Below are 23,527 nucleotides of genomic sequence, written 5' to 3'. Positions count from 1 at the left end.
ATAAACAGCATCAATAAGCTACTTTCAAACTTACTTGCAATAGCCAAAGGCTATGAAATTCCCAAATGGCCACTAGATGACGACTCTGAGAAGCTAATTGATCTGTCAACCGTCCTAGGGGACAGGCTAAGAAAAACGGGTCCCAGTCCCAATTTGGGACACAATCAAATAAGGCAGGAAATATCCCTCTTCCTGGAGATCCACGACACACACTAGCATATTAAAGACTAAGACGTCCTATAGTAAAGATAGCTGAAGACACTGGGTTAAGCAAAACTAAACAGTCTTATTTGAGCACTTTCAGGGAAACACTGCCTTAGAAAAAGTGAAAATTTTATTCTAGAATATTTTCATCTAAAATATGACTCTATATTTAAAATTAAAAGTGAAGTTGGGGTTTTAGAAAATCTAATCTTTCCCCACATGTACTGGAAAGGGGATATGCTTTACCCACTACTCTGGAGGGTCTCTAAATGGAGGGGAAACAGAAAGGTTATTGTCCTCGTCTAGCCAAATGCCTTTTAGAGCTTCAGCAGCAAAGCCCCACTGCCTCTTCACCTGTACTACTTTGGTCTGCTAGAGATTATACCCAAGATGGATGAGGGACCCTCCTATACTCATGCACCAGAGAAGAGAGGCAAGATCCTTCCATCTTAAACTAAGGTGATTCCTATGGAAAAGAAGGAATTAATCACTATACCATTCAGGAAAGAAAACTGAGACTGGCTCCTGATAGGAGAAAGTCATTGATTAAACTTCCAAAAAAGAAAGAATCATATAGAGACAACTCTACTTGTTTGGAAAATGCAAATTTATTCCAAGACGACTGATATATTAGGGAACAATATGAATATAGCTGGAATTTTGTATTTGCTTATGCATGATTCCATCAGTTAGAAACACTACATGAACAGAGAAAACTACACCCAGCTGAACCAAGATGCAGAGGAATACACAAAACAGCCAAAAAAAAAAAAAAATCAGAACAGCTGGAGAGGAACTTCAAGATGGCAGAAGAGTAAGACGTGGAGATCACCTTCCTCCCCGCAAATACATCAGAAATACATCTACATGTGGATCAACCCCTACAGAACACCTACTGAACGCTGGCAGAAGACCTCAGACCTCCCAAAAGGCAAGAAACTCCCCACATACCTGGGCAGGACAAAAGAAAAAAGAAAAAACAGACAAAAGAATGGGGATGGAACCTGAACCTTGGGGAGGGAGCTGTGAAGGAGGAAAGGTTTCCACATACTAGGAAGTCCCTTCGCGGGCGGAGACTGCGAGTGGCAGAGGGGGAAGCTTCGGAGCCACGGAGGAAAGCACAGCAACAGGGGTGCGGAGGGCAATTCCCGCACAGAGGATCGGTGCCGACCAGCACTCACCAGCCCGAGAGGCTTGTCTGCTCACCCGCTGGGATGGGCGGGCCTGGGAGCTGAAGCTTGGGCTTCGGTCGGATCACAGGGAGAGGACTGGGGTTGGCTGCATGAACACAGCCTGAAGGGGGCTAGTGCGCCACAGCTAGCTGGGAGGGAGTCCAGGAAAATGTCTGGAGCTGCCAAAGAGGCAAGAGACTTCTTCTTGCCTCTTTGTTTCCTGGTGCGTAAGGAGGGGGATTAAGAGTGCTGCTTAAATTAAATTAAATTAAATTAAGAGCGCCAGAGACGGGCACGAGCCGCGGCTAAAAGCGCGGACCCCAGAGCTGGGCATGAGACACTAAGGCTGCCGCTGCCACCACCAAGAAAACTGTGCGAGCACAGGTCACTATCCACACCCTCCTTCCGGGGAGCCTGTGCAGCCAGCCACTGCAAGGGTCCCGGGATCCAGGGACAACTTCCCTGGGAGAATGCACGGCGCGCCTCAGGCTGGTGCAACGTCACGCCGGTCTCTGCTGCCGCAGGCTCGCCCCGCACTCCGTGCCCCTCCCTCCCCCCGGCCTGAGTGAGCCAGAGCCCCCGAATCAGCGGCTCCTTTAACCCCGTCCTGCCTGAGTGAAGAACAGATGCCCTCAGGCGACCTGCACGCAGAGGTGGGTCCAAATCCAAAGCTGAACCCCAGGAGCTGTGCGAACAAAGAAGAAAAAGGGAAATCTCTACAGGCAGCCTCAGGAGCCGCAGATCAAATCTCTACAAGCAACTTGATGTACCCTGCATCTGTGGAATACCTGAAGAGATAATGAATCATCCCAAATTGAGGAGGTGGACTTTGGGAGCAATGATATACATACTTTTTTCCCTTTTTCTCTTTTCGTGAGTGTGTATGTGTATGCTTCTGTGTGTGATTTTGTCTGTATACCTTTGCTTTTACCATTTGTCCTAGAGTTCTGTCTGTCTGTTTTCTTTTTTTTTTTTTTAGCATCGTTTTTAGCACTTGTTATCATTGGTGCATTTGTTTTTTGGTTTTGTTGCTCTCTTCTTTCTCTCTTTTTTTTAATTACTTAAAAAAATTTTTTTAATAATTATTTTTTATTTTAATAATTTTATTTTATTTTAACTTCTTCTTTCTTTTTTTTCCTCCCTTTTATTCTGAGCTGTGTGGATGACAGGCTCTTGGTGCTCCAGCCAGGCATCAAGGCTGTGCCTCTGAGGTAGGAGAGCCAAGTTCAGGACACTGGTCCACAAGAGACCTCCCAGCTGCATGTAATATCAAATGGCAAAAATCTCCCAGAGATGTCCATCTCAACAACAAGACCCAGTTCCACTTAATGACTAGCAAGCTACACTACTGGACACCCTATGCCAAACAACTGCAAGACAGGAACACAACCCCATCCATTAGCAGAGAGGCTGCTTAAAATCATAATAAGGCCACAGACACCCCAAAACACACCACCAGATGTGGACCTGCCCACCAGAAAGACAAGATCCAGCCTCATCCACCAGAACACAGGCACTAGTCCCCTCCACCAGGAAGCCTACACAACCCACTGAACCAACCTTAGCCATTGGGGACAGACACCAAAAACAACAGGAACTATGAACATACAGCCTGTGAAAAGGAGACCCCCCAAACACAGTAAGTTAAGCAAAATGAGAAGACAGAGAAACTCACAGCTGATGAAGGAGCAAGATAAAAACCCACTCGACCTAACAAATGAAGAGGAAATAGGCAGTCTACCTGAAAATGAATTCAGAGTAATGATAATCCAAAATCTTGGAAATAGAATGAAGAAGATACAAGAAACGTTTAACAAGGACCTAGAAGAACTAAAGAGCAAACAACAGTGATGAACACAATAAATGAAATTAAAAATTCTCTAGAAGGGATCAATAGCAGAATAACTGAGGCAGAAGAACGGATAAGTGACCTGGAAGATAAAATAGTGGAAATAACTACTGCAGAGCAGAATAAAGAAAAAAGAATGAAAAGAATTGAGGACAGTCTCAGAGACCTCTGGGACAACATTAAACGTACCAACATTCGAATTATAGGGGTTCCAGAAGAAGAAGAGAAAAAGAAAAGGACTGAGAAAATATTTGAAGAGATTATAATTGAAGACTTCCCTAATATGGGAAAGGAAATAGTTAATCAAGTCCAGGAAGCACAGAGAGTCCCATAAATCCAAGGAGAAACATGCCAAGACACATATTAATCAAACTATCAAAAACTAAATACAAAGAAAAAATATTAAAAGCAGCAAGGGAAAAACAACAAATAACACACAAGGGAATCCCCATAAGGTTAACAGCAGATCTTTCAGCAGAAACTCTGCAAGCCAGAAGGGAGTGGCAGGACATATTTAAAGTGATGAAGGAGAAAAACCTGCAACCAAGATTACCCAGCAAGGATCTCATTCAGATTTGATGGAAAAATTAAAACCTTTACAGACAAGCAAAAGCTAAGAGAATTCAGCACCACCAAACCAGCCTTACAACAAATGCTAAAGGAACTTCTCTCAGCAGGAAACACAAGAGAAGGAAATGACCTACAACAACAAACCCAAAACAATTAAGAAAATGGTAATAGGAACATACATATCGATAATTACCTTAAGTGTAAATGGATTAAATGATCCAACCAAAAGAAACAGACTGGCTGAATGGATACAAAAACAAGACCTGTATATACGCTGTCTACAAGAGACCCACTTCAGACGTAGGGACACATACAGACTGAAAGTGAGGGGATGGAAAAAGATATTCCATGAAAATGGAAATCAAAAGAAAGCTGGAGGAGCAATTCTCATATCAGACGAAGTAGACTTTAAAATAAAGACTTACAAGAGACAAAGAAGGACACTACATAATGATGAAGGGATCTATCCAAGAAGAAGATATAACAATTGTAAATATTTATGCAACCAACATAGGAGCACCTCAGTACACAAGGCAAATGTTAACAGCCATAATAGGGGAAATCGACAGTAACACAATAATAGTAGCGGACATAAACACCCCACTTTCACTAATGGACAGATCATCCAAAATGAAAATAAATAAGGAAACACAAGCTTTAAATGATACATTAAACATGATGGACTTAATTGATATTTATAGGACATTCCATCCAAAAACAACAGAATACACTTTCTTCTCAAGTGCTCATGGAATATTCTCCAGGATAGATCATATCTTGGGTCACAAATCAAGCTTGGTAAATTTAAGAAAATTGAAATCGTATCAAGTATCTTTTTTGACCACAACGTTATGAGACTAGATATCAATTCCAGGAAAAAATCTGTAAAAAATACAAACACATGGAGGGTAAACAATACACTACTAAATAACCAAGAGATCATTGAAAAAATCAGAGAGAAAATTAAAAAAATACCTAGGGACAAATGACAATGAAAACACAACCACCCAAAACCTACGGGATGCAGCAAAAGCAGTTTTAAGAGGGAAGTTTATAGCAATACAATCTTACCTCAAGAAACAAGAAACATCTCAAATAAACAACCTAACCTTACACCTAAAGCAATTAGAGACAGAAGAACAAATAACCCCAAAGTTAGAAGAAGGAAAGAAATCATAAAGATCAGATCAGAAATCAAAGAAAAAAGAAATAAAGGAAATGACAGCAAAGATCAATAAAAATAAAAGCTGGTTCTTTGAGAAGATAAACAAAATTAATAAGCCATTAGCCAGACTCATGAAGAAAAAAAGGGAGAAGACTCAAATCGACAGAATTAGAAATGAAAAAGGAGAAGAAACAACGGACACTGCAGAAATACAAAGGATCATGAGAGATTACTACAAGCAACTCTATGCCAATAAAATGCACAAACTGCAAGAAATGGACAAATTCTTAGAAATGCACAACCTGTGGAGACTGAACCAGGAAGAAATAGAAAATATGAGCAGACCAGTCACAAGCACTGAAATTGAAACTGTGATTAAAAATCTTCCAACAAACAAAAGCCCAGGACCAGATGGCTTCACAGGCGAATTCTATCAGACATTTAGAGAAGAGCTAACACCTATTCTTCTCAAACTCTTCCAAATATAGCAGAGGGAGGAACACTCCCAAACTCATTCTACGAGGCCACCATCACCTTGACATCAAAACCAGACAAAGATTTCACAAATAAAGAAAACTACAGGCCAATATCACTGATGAACATAGATGCAAAATCCTCAACAAAATACTAGCAAACAGAATCCAACAGCACATTAAAAGGATCATACACCATGATCAAGTGGGGTTTATCCCAGGAATCTTCAATATATGCAAATCAATCAATGTGATACACCATATTAACAAATTGAAGGAGAAAAAACATATGATCATCTCAATAGATGCAGAGAAAGCTTGTGACAAAATTCAATGCCCATTTATGATAAAAACCCTTCAGAAAGCAGGCATAGAGGGAACTTTCCTCAACATAATAAAGGCCATATATGACAAACCCACAGCCAACATTATCCTCAATGGTGAAAAACTGAAAGCATTTCCACGAAGATCAGGAACAAGACAAGGTTGCCCACTCTCACCACTATTATTCAACATATTTTGGAAGTTTTAGCCACAGCAATCAGAGAAGAAAAAGAAACAAAAGGAATCCAAATCGGAAAAGAAGAAGTAAAGCTGTCACTGTTTGCAGATGACATGATACTATACATAGAGAATCCTACAGATGCTACCAGAAAACTACTACAGCTAATCAATGAATTTGGTAAAGTAGCAGGATACAAAATTAATGCACAGAAATCTCTGGCATTCCTACACACTAATGATGAAAAATCTGAAAGTGAAATTAAGAAAACACTCCCATTTACCACTGCAACAAAAAGAATAAAATATCTAGGAATAAACCTACCTAAGGAGACAAAAGACCTGTATGCAGAAAATTATAAGACACTGATGAAAGAAATTAAATATGATACAAAGAGATGGAGAGATATACCACATTCTTGGACTGGAAGAATCAACATTGTGAAAATGACTATATTACCCAAAGCAAACTACAGATTCAGTGCAATCCCTATCAAACTACCACTGGCATTTTTCACAGAACTAGAACAAAAAATTTCACAATTTGTATGGAAACACAAAAGACCCCGAATAGCCAAAGCAATCTTGAGAATGAAAAACGGAGCTGGAGGAATCACGCTCCCTGACTTCAGACTATACTACAAAGCTACAGTAATCAAGACAGTATGGTACTGGCACAATAACAGAAATATAGATCAATGGAACAGGATAGAAAGCCCAAAGATAAACCCACACACATATGGTCACCTTATCTTTGATAAAGGAGAGAGGAATGTACAGTGGAGAAAGGACAGCCTCTTCAATAAGTGGTGCTGGGAAAATTGGACAGCTACATGTAAAAGAATGAAATTAGAACACTCCCTAACACCATACACAAAAATAAGCTCAAAATGGATTAAAGACCGAAATGTAATGCCAGACACTATCAAACTCTTAGAGGAAAACATAGGCAGAACACTCTATGACATAAATCACAGCACGATCCTTTTTGACCCACCTCCTAAAGAAACGGAAATAAAAGCAAAAATAAACAAATGGGACCTAATGAAACTTAAAAGCTTTTGCACAGCAAAGGAAACCATAAACAAGAATGAAAAGACAACCTTCAGAATGGGAGAAAATATTTGCATATGAAGCAACTGACAAAGGATTAATCTCCAAAATTTACAAGCAGCTCATGCAGCTCAATATGAAAAAAACAAACAACCCAATCCAAAAATGGGCAGAAGACCTAAACAGACATTTCTCCAAAGAAGATATACAGATTGCCAACAAACACATGAAAGAATGCTCAACATCATGAATTATTAGAGAAATGCAAATCAAAACTACAGTGAGATATCATCTCACACCAGTCAGAATAGCCACCATCCAAAAATCTAGAAACAATAAATGCTGGAGAGGGTGTGGAGAAAAGGGAACCCTCTTGCACTGTTGGTGGGAATGTAAATTGGTGCAGCCACTATGGAGAACAGTATGGAGGTTCCTTAAAAAACTAAAAATAGAACTACCATACAACCCAGCAATCCACTACTGGGCATATACCCTGAGAAAACCATAATTCAAAAAGAGTCATGTACCACAATGTTCATTGCAGCTCTATTTACAATAGCCATGACATGGAAGTAACCTAAGCGTCCATCAACAGATGAAGGGATAAAGAAGATGTGGCACATACATACAATGGAATATTACTCAGCCATAAAAAGAGACGAAATTGAGTTATTTGTAGTGAGGTGGTTGGACCTAGAGTCTGTCATAGAGAGTGAAGTAAGTCAGAAAGAGAAAGACAAATACCGTATGCTAACACATAGACATGGAATCTAAAAAAGAAAAAAAAAAATGGTCATGAAGAACCTAGGGGCAAGACGGGAATAAAGACACAAACCTACTAAAGAATGGACTTGAGGATACAGGAGGGGGAAGGTTAAGCTGGGACAAAGTGAGAGAGTGGCATGGACATATATATACTACCAAACGTAAAATAGATTGCTAGTGGGAAGCAGCCGCATAGCACGGGGAGATCAGCTCGGTGCTTTGTGACCACCTAGAGGGGTGAGATAGGGAGGGTGGGAGGGAGGGAGACACAAGAGGGAAGAGATACAGAGATATATGTATATGTATAATTGATTCACTTTGTTATAAAGAAGAAACTAACACACCACTGTAAAGCAATTATACTCCAATAAAGATGTTAAAAAAAAATCAGGAACAACTTTCTCACAATCAAAGAGAAAACACTATCCATATACAAAGACTTTAAACAAAAATTGCCAAATCCTGCAGAAGTGGCTCATTTTAGTGCTAACAGTGGATGGTTTGGTAGTTTCATACATTACTATAAATTTCAAAGCCTTCAGCTATCAGGCAGAGCCATGAGTGCAGATAAGGAAGTTGCAAAAGAATTTCCAGCAGTGATACAAAAGTTAATTGAAAAAGAAAGCTACAAATGGTCTCACTAACATAAAATGAAATTAAATGAAATGAAATAAATGTGAGGGGATGGATGTGTTAATTAACTAGATGGGGAGAACTCTTTCACAGTGTGTTTATCAATGCACCATGATGTACCTTTAAATATCTTACAATTTTATACATCAATTACACCTCCACAGGGACTTCCCTGGTGGCTCAGTGCTTAAGAATCTGCCTGCCAATGCAGGTAACACGGCTCTGAGCCCTGGTCCGGGAAGATCCCACATGTCGCAGAGCAACTAAGACCGTGCATCACAATTACTGAGCCTGCACTCTAGAGTCCGTGAGCCACAACTACTGAGCCCACGTGCCACAACTACTGAAGCCCAAGCACCTAGAGCCCTTGCTCCGCAACAAAGAGAAGCCACCACAATGAGAAGCCCGTGCACCACAACGAAGAGTAGCCCCCACTCACCGCAACTAGAGAAACCCCACGCACAGCAACAAAGATCCAACGTGGCCAAAAATAAATAAATAAATAAATTTAAAAAATTATACCTCAATAAAGTGGAAATTAAAAAAAAATGAAAAAGGTGGTATAGATCAAATTTTCAGTTTTGATGAAACATCTATTATAAATGCATGCCTTGGTGGACTTATATCTTACAGGACAAACATGCCCCAACATGCCCCAGGATTTAAAGTTCCAAAAGATCTCTTGTGATTTGGTGCCAAGGTCAAACTGAGGACAAGGAGCCACACCCATCCACATTGGCTCTTACGACTGTCTGTCCAATGTCAGATCCCCTCTTTCCACTGCTTCACGGTAACTCACGAGCTATAACCTTTCCAATGCCCACTTCCACAAGAAACTTCAGGTGCCATATTTATTGTAATACATATATGAATGTGTGTGTGTGTATCTTACACGTTATGATTTTAGGAATGCAAATGTCATGCTATGACAGAACTAACTGAACCATGGCCCTGAAGTATTCTTGAGTTTCAGTGGGTCCCATATTACCTTGGATAAAGCTTCATTGCTCTTCATTTTTTCTCTCAGAATTTTCCACCACTTGCTCTCAGGAGGATACTGCCATGGTGTTTTATCAAATTGTTCTAAAAGCTAAAAAGCAGAAACTTTTTCTTTCCTTTTTGAAAATAAATCATATTAGCATAAAAATCTCTTCTAAAAAAGACAACACAGCTATAGTAGCCTACCTTTCACATCACTCATACTCTGTTTTTCCTCTGGGCAGTAAACAACTGATAGAAGATAAATAGGTACCACGGAAAGCTTCTGCTTGGTTCAGTGACGACTTCTACCAGAAATTGGGATCCCACAAGACAAAGCAGAACTGTAACCCCCTCCATACTTCACAGGCAAGGGGGCTTGTAAGCCTTCCTCTGCCTCTGACAACAGAAGGAAAGTCACCCTGCCAAAGAACCCCTGCAAGAAGACTCATAGCCCCAATACCTAGGGATTCCCATGATACAGACCAAATGCTCCAGAGTGTTTTAATATTGGGGATTACATCCTAATTTTGTATAATCATGACAATCATACCAATTTGTATCCAAAGTCATGTAACAAATGTGCCTATATTTTATCTGTCACAGTGAAATGTATAAATTATATACAAATAATAAGAATCTGGATAAGTCACTGATTACAGTTTGAAGAGTAAAAAATCTCTTTATTGCCTTAAGAAATACTAAGTTAGATTTTTTCCAGTACATAAAGCCATTTCTTGGCTGTAAGTTCAGTTCCTCTGGGAGCTGTATTATAATCTTTCAGATAGCTGAAATCAGTGTGCCGACTGAATGCCTTTAAATTTTCGATCACCTTTCAAAAATGCTTAACTTACCCACATACAAATTATCTATACATAAGGAATTGGATTTACCAAGTTCCATAGTTATATTTAAGAATAGCTTTACATCATAAATTTTATTTAAAATAGATATTAATAGACCTGTCACCAAGTGAATCAAGATTTAAACATTTTCAAGAACTGACTTCCCTAAAGACCAAGCCACATAAACTAAAACCCAGGCAAAGGCTCTCACCTGTTTAGTGACAGCATTTATGTCTCCTAGCAAGGTCACAGCAGGTCTTACATTATTCCCCAACTCTTCTGCACAGATATCAACCTAAAAAAGAGGCAAGGCTAAAGAACAAACTGTTTATTCTTAAAAATCTTTAAGAATTAAGACAGTAAATGGACTGTGCATGTTACACATAAGCATATGATTAAGATTTGATATTCAAGAAGTTCCTTGATAAAAGTATAAATCCGCGGAACTATATGAGTATCATAGCTAGTATAGAAACCTCACTATCATCACTTCAAGAAGTAAAATTGCTGTGTCAGTTAGGCTTGAACATTTAAAATTTTATTAAACCTCGTGTAATTGTTCATTAAAAAAAAAGAAACCTCACTATCTTCCTTCATTTTAAAATCTACTCCGGGGACTTTCCTGGTGGCGCAGTGGTTAAGAATCCACCTGCCAATGCAGGGGGATGTGGGTTCGAGCCCTGGTCTGGGAAGATCCCACATGCCAAGGAGCAACTAAGCCCATGGGGCACAACTACTGAGCCCATGTGCCACAACTACTGAGCCTGTGTGCCACACCTACTGAAGCCCGCGCGCCTAGAGCCCGTGCTCTGCAATGAGAAGCCACCGCAGTGAGAAGCCCGCACACCGCAACGAAGAGTAGCCCCCGCTTGCCGCAACTAGAGAAAGCCCGTGTGCAGCAACGAAGACCCAACACAGCCAAAAATAAATAAATAAAAATTTTTTAAAAAATCTACTCTGTAGAACTTTACTATTGTTCCACTATACTCACAGGAATGCATTTGACTTGATCAATTACAGTTTTGAATGTAATGAATAATAAGGTTCTACTTAATTACCCTGGAATTCTTATTCAGAGCAGGAGTTCTCAAATTTCAGCATATATCAGATCCTCCCGGTAGGCCTGTTAAGCCACAGACTGCAAGAATCCACCTCAGAGTTTCTGACCTCAAGAGGTCTGGGGTGGGGCCCAAAAATATACATTTCTAACAGGTTTCCCAGGAGGTACTGATGCTGCTGGTCCAGGAACCACATTTTGAGACCCACTCCCAGGGAACGGCATGATTTCATCCTATTTACTCAGAAGCTCCATTTCTGGATGGCCATGGGCAAGTGAAAACAGCTTCTTGAGGAAATGTAATTTAGGCACCCCAAAGGGGATGCACTTCATTCTGTAATCAAGAGGCAGCATCTTCCAGTACAATCCAGGTCTTGCTTGTTTGTGGTTTTAGTTTTCAATGGCCCCTATTAGAAGTTGACTTAGGAAGTAAAAGGTAAGCAGGGAGAAGACAGCAATTGCAGTGAGGCCATTAAAATACCTTTACACAATCTGTGTAGGGCAAACAGGTTTCTGGGAAGTACCTTTCACATCAGTAAGGAAACTGGTTTATAAAGAGGGGTCATAAAGATACAAGAGCTTATTCCAAACACATAGTTTTAGCACCATTGTTTAGATATTTCCATCCAAAGGGTGTCTGACGGTTTTGGAATCTAAAAGAATAACTTGATCCCTAACAATGCTGAATGTTTTGTTCTAATCTACCTCCTACTTGAACCTCTTTTGTCTACCTTTAAATATACTTGAACTATGAAGAAGAGCCAAATTATGCTTTTCAAACTATTGAAAACTTGATTTTGAAAGGTTTTCTGGTTAGCAGTAAAGTGGTACATTATGTTTCATAGGCCTGAAAAGGCAGCTTACTTTGGTACCTGTAATTATGCCAGACAATTTATAAAATTCTACTTTTGTAAAAAGAGAAACAGTTCTTTACAAAAGCCGAGAAGAAAGTGGAGCTGATAATGGCTGAGAGAACAATAAACTACACATAGCTCTGATTTTAAATCTCTCCTCTTAGGACTTCCCTGGTGGCACAGTGGTTAAGAATCCGCCTGCCAATACAGGGGACGTGGGTTTGAGCCCTGGTCCGGGAAGATCCCACATGCCAAGGAGCAACTAAGCCCATGTGCCACAACTAATGAGCCTGAGCTCTAGAGCCTGCGAGCCACAACTACTGAGGCTGTGTACAACAACTCCTGAAGCCTGTGCGCCTAGAACCTGTGCTCCACGACAAGAGAAGCCACTGCAATGAGAAGCCCACGCACCGCAATGAAGAGTAGCCCCCGCTCACCGCAACTAGAGAAAGCCCAAGTGCAGCAATGAAGACCCAACGCAGCCAAAAATCAATCAATCAATCAGTTAATCTCTCCTCTGAGTACCTGGATAAACTTCACATCTGGCTGATATCTTGGAGGCAGTCCAAAATGTAAAATCCAATTTAATCTGGCACCAAGTAACACAATTACATCAGCAAATTGCAAAGCCCTATTAAAAAGAAAAATCTGATATAACAAAAGGGATATCTACATTCTTATTTGAATTATTCTAAAGTATTTGGAAAAGTCTAAATAATTTGGATCTTGCACTGTTCTTGAGAATCAGCTTATACGGTAAATTTGATCTTTCAAACTGAAATAATTTATGAAGCCATTCTATTTAAATGGTAATCCAAAAGATGAAATAAGTAGAAAATACTACCATAAGACTTTATCTATACTCTATAGCATTTATTACTTTTTTATCATTAGAAAAATTAATATAAGTATACTGTAGATAATCTGGAAAAAGCAGAAAAGTATAAAGAAAAAGCCAAAATTTCCCAATAATACTATAAACTTATAAACTATTATTAATATCCTGGCATAATTTCATCTAGTCTTTTTTTCTATGCATGTGTATTTTTATATAGTTGAGCTTATACACTAAATGTCTCATGCGCTTTTGCTTATCATAAATGTTTTCCTTTATCATTAAGTTCTTCTTAAATACAAATTTTAAAGGCTACACATTTTGTTGAACACAAATTTATTTCACCTCTTCTCAAATGCTGGATATTTTTCTTTGTTATTAACAGTACTGGGTTGCACATCTTTATTTGAATCTTAATATATACTTCATATTGATTCCTTGAAGCAGGTATTTTTATGATGATTGATTCACTTTCCCAACTGCTTTAAAAAAATATTACACCAAGTATATTTCTAACAGTTTTATATATCTTAGTATTTTTGTCAATATAACTTCAATTTTTTGATATTTACTTTGATATCTACTCTGATATTAATAACTCTTGCTTTCCTTTTGTTTACCGCATACATCTTTGCTTGCTTTTACACTGTATCATTTTGTTTCAGATGTGGCTCTAATGACGCATACAACTGTCATTATTATTGATCCAATTGAAATGTCATGCCTTTTTCCAGGATAATTTTTATTATAATAACTGCCATGCGTTTTCTTTTTTTTACTTCTTGGCTATTTCCCATTTTTCTTATCTTTTGCCCAAAGAGGATCTGTTTTGGTTTGTTTTTTTTTTTTGCTTTTATCTTCTGCAGTGGCTTATGCTATTTTTCAGAGAAATTCAGTTATTATTTCAACTATATAGTCAAAAAAGCTATCCTCATATACTGTTTTGGTCCTGTGGGACCCAATTTAACTAACAGATAAAAACTGAAAATGGGGGCTTCCCTGGTGGCAGTGGTTGAGAGTCCGCCTGCCAATGCAGGGGACATGGGTTCGTGCCCCGGTCCGGGAAGATCCTACATGCTGTGGAGTGGCTGGGCCCGTGAGCCATGGCCACTGAGCCTGTGCATCCGGAGCCTGTGCTCCGCAACGGGAGAGGCCACAATAGTGAGAGGCCTGCGTACCACAAAAACACCCCCCAAAAAACAAAAAAAACCTGAAAATGGAAGGACAGATTTGTTTATAGATACTCCAAAACCCTTGAAATTGTTGATACAATTATTTACAGCCCCTTACAACCTTTTTTATATTATTAATGTCATCAATATTATCTTCTTAAAATTCAACAGGAATGAAGATAAACTTCAGCTCAACCCAAGTTAAAGTATATTAAAGGAAAAAAACAGTGTAATAATTAATTTGGCTACTGTACAATGTATACTAATATGAAAAAAGTAAACATATAATCTTATTAAAATAGCATTAAATGAGCAACATTAAAGACTGAACAACAAACATGACATTTAAAAACCCCTCAAAATTAATTTAGTGTGTGCATGATAACATGAAAATTACCAAATGTAGAACAGTGGTAAACTGTGGAGAGGGAGGGAGGAAGTGGGATCAGGTAAGGTATGCAGGGACTACAAACAAATTGTAATTTTTTGTTTCTTAAAAAAAAAAACCTTAAAGCAACAACATACTACTTAATATTATATTTGATAAAGTTGAGTGGTGGTTACATAGTACTCATTGAATTACTCTCTCATTTGTATATTTATAATATTTCATAATAAAGAAATTAAAAGAAAAAAATACATGGTTTATCAGAAAGTGTGTTTTAAAAATTTAAAAAGAAGAGGGGCTTCCCTGGCAGTCCAGTGGATAAGACTCCAAGCTCCCACTGCAGGGGGTGTGGGTTTGATCCTTGCTTGGGGACTAAGCTGCCGCATGTGGCAGGGCAAAAAAAAAAAAACAACAGTGAAAAGAACAGTGAAGTCAATTAGAAAAAAAAAAAATCTAAGAAGAGACTTCCAGTGCCAGCCAAGGCTGGGTAATCCCACTCCAGCCGAGCTCTCCCACTGATACAGTGGAAACTCTGAACCAAGTATAAAAAGCAACTACCTGAGGCTTCTGAAAAGTAAACAACAGTAGGTGGACTGGGATGAGATCAAAGAAGTGACCCATGCAGGCGGTGAGTTTTTAAGGTTTTCCCCTCTTTTATCTCTTCGCTTTGATTCAGAGCAGTCCTAGTTGCAGAACTAAAGGAAAGCAAAAACTTGGAGAGAAACCGTGTCTTTTTGGCCAGAAGATCACATGCCTGAGAGCATGGGGGGAAAGCTCCAAAATTTTCTTTTTCTCTATTTCTCTCTCACAGCTGTGCTCTGAGGGCAGCACAGCGGCATTGTGGTAAGTCCTAAGCAGCTAAAATCCCAAGAGAAACTTCATTTTTCAGGCAAGAGGAACTGGGAAAAGGGGCCCCTGTGGTCTGGAGAGTATGGGGGCATCCCCCTTATCTTTCATCTTTCTTTTTTTTCCTGCCACTTTGCCTCAAAGGCAGCACCTGTTGTGTGGTACGATAAGGTAGCAGCAAGGGCCAGGAAAAGGGACTCTGGGAAATGGGTGGGCTATGTCTTAAGAGAGAAAAGGAATCCCTAGTTCTGGATATGAACCAGCATGTTTGTATCCAGAACTGGGGCTGGGGCTCACCCCTGGGCTGGGCATGTGTGGACAGACCCAAAGGAGCATAGCAAAGGCTTTGGAAATCAACTGACCCTGGAACCATGCTCACAGTGAGTGAGTCAGAACCTGCACTCTGAATCTAACCAAGCTAACTGCTTGCTTAAAACAAACAAACAAAATCAGCATTCTACAGAGGATTTTGGTATGACCTAGAATCTCACAACACAGTATTCAAAATTCTAGGATACAATCCAAAACTACTCAAAACACAAAGAACCAGAAAAATTCCAATTTCAAAAGAGAATATAATGAATAGATGCCAATTGTACTGATGACCCAGATGTTAGAATCAGTAAACACATACTTTAAATCAGCTATTATAACTATGTTCCATAAGGTAAACAAAAATATTCTTGAAATAAATGGGAAGATAAATGTTCTCAGCAGAGAAATAGAACATATAAAGTAGACAAAAGGAGTAAAAAGAATTAAACAGTTATTCAGGGACCTATGGGAGAATATCAACATGCCTAATATTTGTGTTACTCCAGAAAGGAGAAAGAGATTGGTGTAGAAAAAAATATTTGAAGAAATAATGGCCAGAAACTTTCCAAATTTGGTGAAAGGTATCAATGTACAGATTCAAGAAGATTAGAGAACCCCAAACAGGATAAACTAAAAGTAAACCGTGTCCAGACACATCATAATCAAACTGCTGAGAAACAAAGATAAAAAAAAATTCTGGAAGGAGCCACAGAAAGACAACTACATCGGTGGACAGAGATTCTCATGACTACAGATTTCTCATCTGAAACCATGAGAGTCAGGAGATAGAGGACAACATCTTTAAAGTGTTGAAAAGTCTGAAAAGAAACAAATGTGCTTAAAATTACGTGATTCTTTCAGAACTTCTCCTAGATTCATTAAAGTCACAAAACAATTTAAATTAGCCTGGAATCTGCCAAGCCATTGTCTTTAAAATCTGGAGCGCCACGTACCTGGATCTGGCAGCACCTACACAGTTTGGATGGTTGTCAGGGATAACACCCTTTCCCATGGGGGTGGGCAGAAATGGCAATTTACATTGCTCCACCAACTTCCTGATACTCTCCTCTGCACGGGCATAAGCAGCACCTACAAGAAATTGAAATGTATTGGACAAGTCAGTTAAGCTCCAGACACTGTGACCCTTAAAATAGTTCATGTGAAATTGCTTTTAGAACTTCTCAAACATTCTCCTGCTCAGGGCTTAAACTCAAAACAAATCGTGACTATGGTTTTTGTTTGTTTTTTGGCCATGCCGCGCGGCATGTGGGATCTTAGTTCCCCAACCAGGGATCAAACCTGTGCCCCTGCAGTGGAAGCACCTTAACCACTGGACCACCAGGGAAGTCCTGTGACTATGGTTTTTATCTTTGGTATTTTAAAATGTTTAAGAAGGCAATAGTTCTAATTTCCCCCCCAAGTGATATTATCAATTATTCTGAAAGATGTCTACCCCTAAACAAAAGTTGCACTTCACATCTCTTGCTGCTCTTAATTGTCAGTTCTATGCTACCTTCCTACTGGATTACTACTCACAATTCCCTGGACACACATCTACTGGTAGGTGCAGGTAGGAGAGGAAGGACTCTGCCCTGACAGGGAAGAGCAACCTCACACTTTGCTCCCCACCACCAGCTAACCAGGACTGCACCGTCATCTAGTCTGTGTATGGAAATTCTAACAAGGGGTCTACGTTTCTAAAGCTCTGTAGATCGCTTCACAGGCTCTATAATCCTGTGATCACAACCGGACTAACTCGAATGGGTCACATCATTTGTTTTTACAGTTGTGTGCCTGCAGAATAACCATATGCTTTATGCCCTCAATGAAAACAACTTACTGTTTGAATATAGAAATGATTTCGAGGGAGATGCAAGAGGGAAGAGATATGGGAACATAAGTATATGTATAACTGATTCACTTTGTTATAAAGCAGAAACTAACACACCATTGTAAAGCAATTATACTCCAATAAATATGTTTTAAAAAAAAGAAATGATTTCGTTTCTAACGTCATCAAGGCCATCGTTTTAGCTATTTAACTTTATGCTCTTTCTCAGGGTTAGTAGAATATTACTCCATATCCAGAAGTTATAATTCTCTACTGAGTCTCAGTAAATAGTATAGTATGTTCAGATTCAATTTAATGCTCCCCACTATAAAACTACCTTAGAATCTTTTGTCATCCATGTAGGATGAAAAATAATCGCTTTTTTTTAATCCAGAAAGTTTCCTTATATTCTCCTTCTTGCCTCAATATTTGTCCATTCAGTTCCCTCTTCCTGGAATGCGTGGGTTCTCTGTGTCCACTCAGTGACCGGTCACCCATTATTTCAAGGGGTGGCTACAGCATCATCTCTTCTGAACGGTCTTTCCACACCACCTACACAAGAACATTGTTGCTGCTTCCCCTGGGAATCCACCTCAGCTCTCTACACACACCCCACTTATTTGTGACCAGGTCTGTCTACTTATAAGTAGGAACCATTATTTCTCTATATATCCCACAAATGTTTTCTATAATCCCTGCCTTATCATAAGGACTCATTAAATGGTGGTTGAAGGAAGTACAAAAACTAGCATCCACTGAGCTCTTTCTATTATTTTATTGTTTAATTTTAACAGTACTGTTGAGGTAGCTAATCTCTATTTTACAAGCGAGGTAACTGAGACTCAAAGCAGTTTTTGCCAAGGTCACAGAGCTAATATATCACATAGCTGTACAAAACTCAGCTCTGACTTCAATTTTTTTCTGTTGTCCACCATTTTTACTAAAACTGTTTTTAATTTCTATGTAGTTACCTCCTGTAGTTGATAAATGACTAGCATGGTCATAGATGATTCATAGCCCCTTTAGGTCTAGAACATATAATGGATACTATAATAAATTGCTGACATGTGTATAAACTGGTACAATACCTTGGGAGAAAGCAATTGGACAATATGTTCCAAAGGCCTTAAAATATGAATACATTTTAATTTAATTAATTTTCTTTCTGGGAATCTATCTTATATCCTAAATATGGAAAAAGCTTTAAGTACAAACGAGTCTGTTGCAGCTATTCTAAACACAAACAAAAACTGGCAAAGATTTAAATATTTGCCAGCAAAGTATTAGTATATACATGAATGGACATTAAAAATTATATTTGGGAAGAAAATTTAACACCATGAGAACATGTTATTCTAACATTAAATGAATTAACTATAATACGAAACTGTCTAATAGAGTGGCCATTTGACCCAGCAATCCCACTCCTAGGTACGTACTGAAGAGAACTGAAAACATACATCCACACAAACATTTGTACATGAATGTTCATAGCAACATTTTTCACAGTAGTTCAAAAGTGGAAACATCCCGAATGTCCATCAACTATGAATGGATTAAATTAAATGTGGTATGTCCATACAATGGAATAATAACAATAGTAACTATGAATTATATTTATTATATTATATATAATTATAGTAAATATATTATCATTATTATTCAGCAATAAAAAGAAATGATGTACTGATACATGCTACAACGTGGATGAACCTTGAAAACATTACGCTAAATCAAAAACGTCAGTCACAAAGGACCATACATTATATGATTCTATTTAAAAGAAGTGTCCAAATAGGCAAATCTATAGAGACAGAAAATAGATTCATGGTCGCCTGGGGCAGAGGGCTAAGGAGGTGTGGGATTTGGGAGAGGGTAATAACGATATTCTAAAATTGATTGTGGTGATGGATGTACAACTTTGTAAATATACCAAAAGATATTAGATTGTATACTTAAAAAAAACTGTCTAGGGCTTCCCTGGTGGCACAGTGGTTGAGAGTCCATCTGCCGATGCAGGGGACACGGGTTCGTGTCCCGGTCCAGGAAGATCCCACATGCCGCGGAGCGGCTAGGCCTGTGAGCCATGGCCGCTGAGCCTGCGCGTCCGGAGCCTGTGCTCCACAACGGGAGAGCCCACAACAGTGAGAGGCCCGTATACCACAAAAAAAAAATAAATAAAAAACTGTCTATACAGTATGATCACAAGGTATAAAATATACATGCAAAAAGGAATACAAAAGTACTACATGTTAAAATGATCTTCTTTGGATGAAGGGATTTCTTCTTTCTAATCTACTGGATTTTCCAAATTTTTAATAATATTCATGTGTAATCTTCATAATGGAAAGAAACACATTTTATTCATACGAAATGTAATAGGGACTTCCCTGGTGGTGCAGTGGTTAAGAATCCGCCTGCCAATGCAGGGGACACGGGTTCGATCCCTGGTCTGGGAAGATCCCACATGCCAAGGAGCAACTAAGCCCGTGTGCCACAACCACTTAAGCCTGTGTGCCTAGAGCCCACGAGCCACAACTACTGAGCCCACGTGCCAGAACTACTGAAGCCCATGCACCAAGAGCCCATGATCTGCAACTAGAGAAGCCACCACAATGAGAAGCCTGTACACCACAACGAAGAGTAGCCCCCGCTCGACACAACTAGAGAAAGCCCACATTCAGCAACGAAGACCCAACGCAGCCAAAAATAAATAAACTAAATAAATTTACAAAAAAAGAAAGAAATGTAATAGGTGATATTCCAGGCATTCTAGAATAATTCTGATTTCAAAACTAATAAATAATGCTAAATGAATAAAGAGAATTTTTATTCCAATTTCAAACATTAGAGCCAATGCTAATAAATAATGAAGACAATTTCTAAACAGAATCAGCATTCTTTTGAAAGCCTAGCAAGATTTAGAGTTCCATTCAATGCTACCTTTCCCGACGATAAGAAGGGGCTGTTTGGCATTCCTAATAACAGATGCTGCCATACATACAGCAGAGCTTTCTGCCATACTAACAGGAGGTGGCATGCAGCACTCCATGTACCTGGAAATAAAGAGCTCTGTTAATTAGGAGGCCAACTTTTTAACTTTTTTATTGTGAAAATATCAAATACAGAAAAAGGTAGAAAAAATAGTATAATAAACTCCATATGCCCACCCTGTAAATTCAACTACTAATATTTTACCACATTTGCCTCACACATACACACATAAATATACATATACATTTCTTCCTAAACCATTTGACAGTAGATTACCACAGCAAGACTTAAAAATTAAAAGATAAGGACTTTCTCCCATATAACCATAATATCCTTATCATACCTGGTAAATTAATATTTATTCCCTAAGATCATTTAACAACCAAAGGAGCAATTCACTGACAGGAAATCTGAATTAATGGCTTCACACTGTGGTAGTAGTTGTTGTTGTAGTAATAATAAAAAAAATACTAAAAGTTAATATTTCATACCTACTATGTACCATTTATCCTTATTTAATTTTCAAAATAATGAGATTAGGTATTACCATTATCTCTGTTTCACTACTGTGAAAAAAAAAACCTCAAAAAGTAGGTAACTTGCCTGGGGTCCCCAGATGGCATGTGGCAAAGACTGGATTGAAATCGGTTTTTCTGTCTCCAAAGTCCATGCTTTTAACTACCTCACTATATTTCCACTCATTGAGTAAGTCAATATTTTAGTATCACAATATGCATTAGTGAAAGAAATATTAAATATTAAAACTGTCATAGTTAAGTATTTCTAGACACCAACTCCTCAGTGTTTTAGTTCATTTATCCTAATTAATAAACATCATACTGTACAAAACTTGGGCATATAATACCAAAAAAGGACATCCAAATCTTTACAAAAATTTTAAAGAAGGCTTACAGAGTTAACTTACCTAAGGCACATCTCCCCCCAACCCCAATAATATTATTTTGATTGTCATGTTCAGGTATTATGAAGAATAGATGTCTCACTCTCCCAAATGGAAACCTCTACTTGGTATCCTGAGTGAACAGAAATGCCCACTGTCTCTCTGTAGTCACTAGGTCCATGACAGCAGGAATGCGCTAAATGGTACTCAGGGTGATGCAGTAACCCAAGTACCCATCCTTACCAGGAGTGACTTAGATACCAGTTTGTTGTACTTATTGTTCACTCAGTGTTTATTTATGGAATAGGGGAACTTGGCAAATCATAGTAACATCTGGTGTTGAAATATTTTTAAATCACAGAGACAGACTGAAATTTTTTATGCTGAGTTCTTACTAGAACTATTTGAAAATTACTATTTTTCAATAGTCACTTCATCTCTTGGTTTATACCATGAAGACTCTAAGTAACGATACTACATGAGGATTAGTTTTTTATGGTTACTGAAAGAATAATTTCAAATGAGGAGTTTGTGAAGCTCCAAGTATTTGATTTAGTAATTAAACCCCAAAATAATTCCTAAATAATGCCATTTTAATTAAGAGAATTAAGCCCTTTGGCCAGGATTCAGTTTAATTACTAAATCTTCAAAAGTTAAGACAAATTGAAGATTAACTTATAAACTGCTAGGTCAATTCTTTTTAAAAGGTAAGCATTATGGTAACACAATTAAGAAAGAACTCCAGTTAACTATTACTCACCTTATAGAGTTCACATTCACCTGGAGGTTCACAAAATCTGCAGGTATGTCAACATAGCAAGCACCTGGACGACCATAAATACTGCTTCTCACTGCCTAAGTTCATTACAAATGGAAGAAAATATTTTAAAAATCTCAATCCTTATTATCACATTCCACTCAAAGATAATTTAAAATTGTGAAATGAACACTATTTTGATTTTTCTCAACATCCTTAGTTGATGCAACATCCTTAGAAGTAACCAATTTTAATTACATTGAAATGCCCTCTATTGATTCTATATATTTTAAAAGATATTTTTGTTTAAAAGGGGAGAGATAAGAAAAAAATACACACTTAGGGCTTTAAAATTCATTTTCTATTACACTTTAGTCCTAGAAATTATCTACTAGGTTCTGCCTTCCAAGTCTTTACTTTATAACATTACTTTCACCTGCTTCCTAATGCTAATGATTTAGCAAAGGTTTCAGAAACTGTGATGTTGTAACATGTATCAAATGGTTTCTGTAACACATGGTTTTTGAAACAGCTTAAATATAACTTCACATATAAAACTAACTTATAATACGTTGTTTAATCAACTAAGAGATGGTCTTACATTAATACTAATAGAAGTACTAATTTTCAAAAACTTAAAGTAAATTTAAGTAATAATACTTAAATAATTTAAGTAATAAGTACTAATTTTCAAAAATTTAAGTAATAATACTTAATAATATAAGTATTATTTTCAAAAATAATCTTGCAAAAGTATAAGAGAAAGGGTACCCAGGGTTTCATTATATCCTTCTTTTTATTTTTCCATAATTTAAAAAAATTTTAAAAACTAAAGTAGAGGGGAAATTTTTTCCAAAATAATTTATTTTATCGGTTTCTTTAATTAAGTTAATGACAGTGAATATTAAAATGTACATAGCTATTTATCAATATCATTGCTAATTGCCTGAATATATTCCAAATTGCTACTCATTCTATGGAGAATAAAAGTAACACAGGTAATAAGCAATTGAGAAAAACCAGCTGACTTGGAGAGCTTGTAATTAAATACTGTACCTTTTCGATAATAGAGGGAATAGCTTCTATGCTACTTGGCCGGGCAGAGAACTTGCTATATAATCTACAAGCTTCAACCTATATGCGAAAAGAAAATCACTTAAAATTCAGCTCATGTATCATATTACTCTTCTGAAAGATGACAAAATGTTAAGCCATTACTTTCTATTATGTTTAGAGGCAAGATGGAGAAAAATGCATTACCTAGATTGCTTCTTAAAAGCCTATTCAGGGGCTTCCCTGGTGGTGCAGTGGTTGAGAATCTGCCTGCTAATGCAGGGGACACGGGTTCGAATCCTAATCTGGGAGGATC

General features: G+C 38.0%; 1 protein-coding gene across 4 annotated transcripts in view; it reads right to left on the bottom strand.

Moving 5' to 3' along the window:
• The window catches only part of HACL1 (2-hydroxyacyl-CoA lyase 1), a 51,375-nt gene that overhangs the window by 21,428 nt on the left and 6,420 nt on the right, over positions 1 to 23,527 (bottom strand). For 3 of the 4 annotated variants that reach the window (XM_019934401.3, XM_019934402.3, XM_073803680.1), the window contains exons 6-12: positions 23,215 to 23,292; positions 22,162 to 22,256; positions 20,450 to 20,562; positions 16,629 to 16,764; positions 12,645 to 12,750; positions 10,420 to 10,503; positions 9,374 to 9,475 (exon numbers count right to left, since the gene is read on the bottom strand). In XM_019934401.3, the coding sequence (XP_019789960.1) occupies positions 9,374 to 9,475; positions 10,420 to 10,503; positions 12,645 to 12,750; positions 16,629 to 16,764; positions 20,450 to 20,562; positions 22,162 to 22,256; positions 23,215 to 23,292 (714 nt within the window). The remainder of the gene's footprint in view (positions 1 to 9,373; positions 9,476 to 10,419; positions 10,504 to 12,644; positions 12,751 to 16,628; positions 16,765 to 20,449; positions 20,563 to 22,161; positions 22,257 to 23,214; positions 23,293 to 23,527) is intronic. The other variant, XM_033855286.2, reaches the window with a different exon arrangement.

This window comes from Tursiops truncatus, chromosome 4, assembly GCF_011762595.2.
Source record: "Tursiops truncatus isolate mTurTru1 chromosome 4, mTurTru1.mat.Y, whole genome shotgun sequence".
In the NCBI taxonomy this organism is placed as follows: domain Eukaryota; kingdom Metazoa; phylum Chordata; class Mammalia; order Artiodactyla; family Delphinidae; genus Tursiops; species Tursiops truncatus.
Note: the sequence above shows the minus strand (reverse complement) of the source record. Positions and strands in the feature narration are given on the sequence as shown.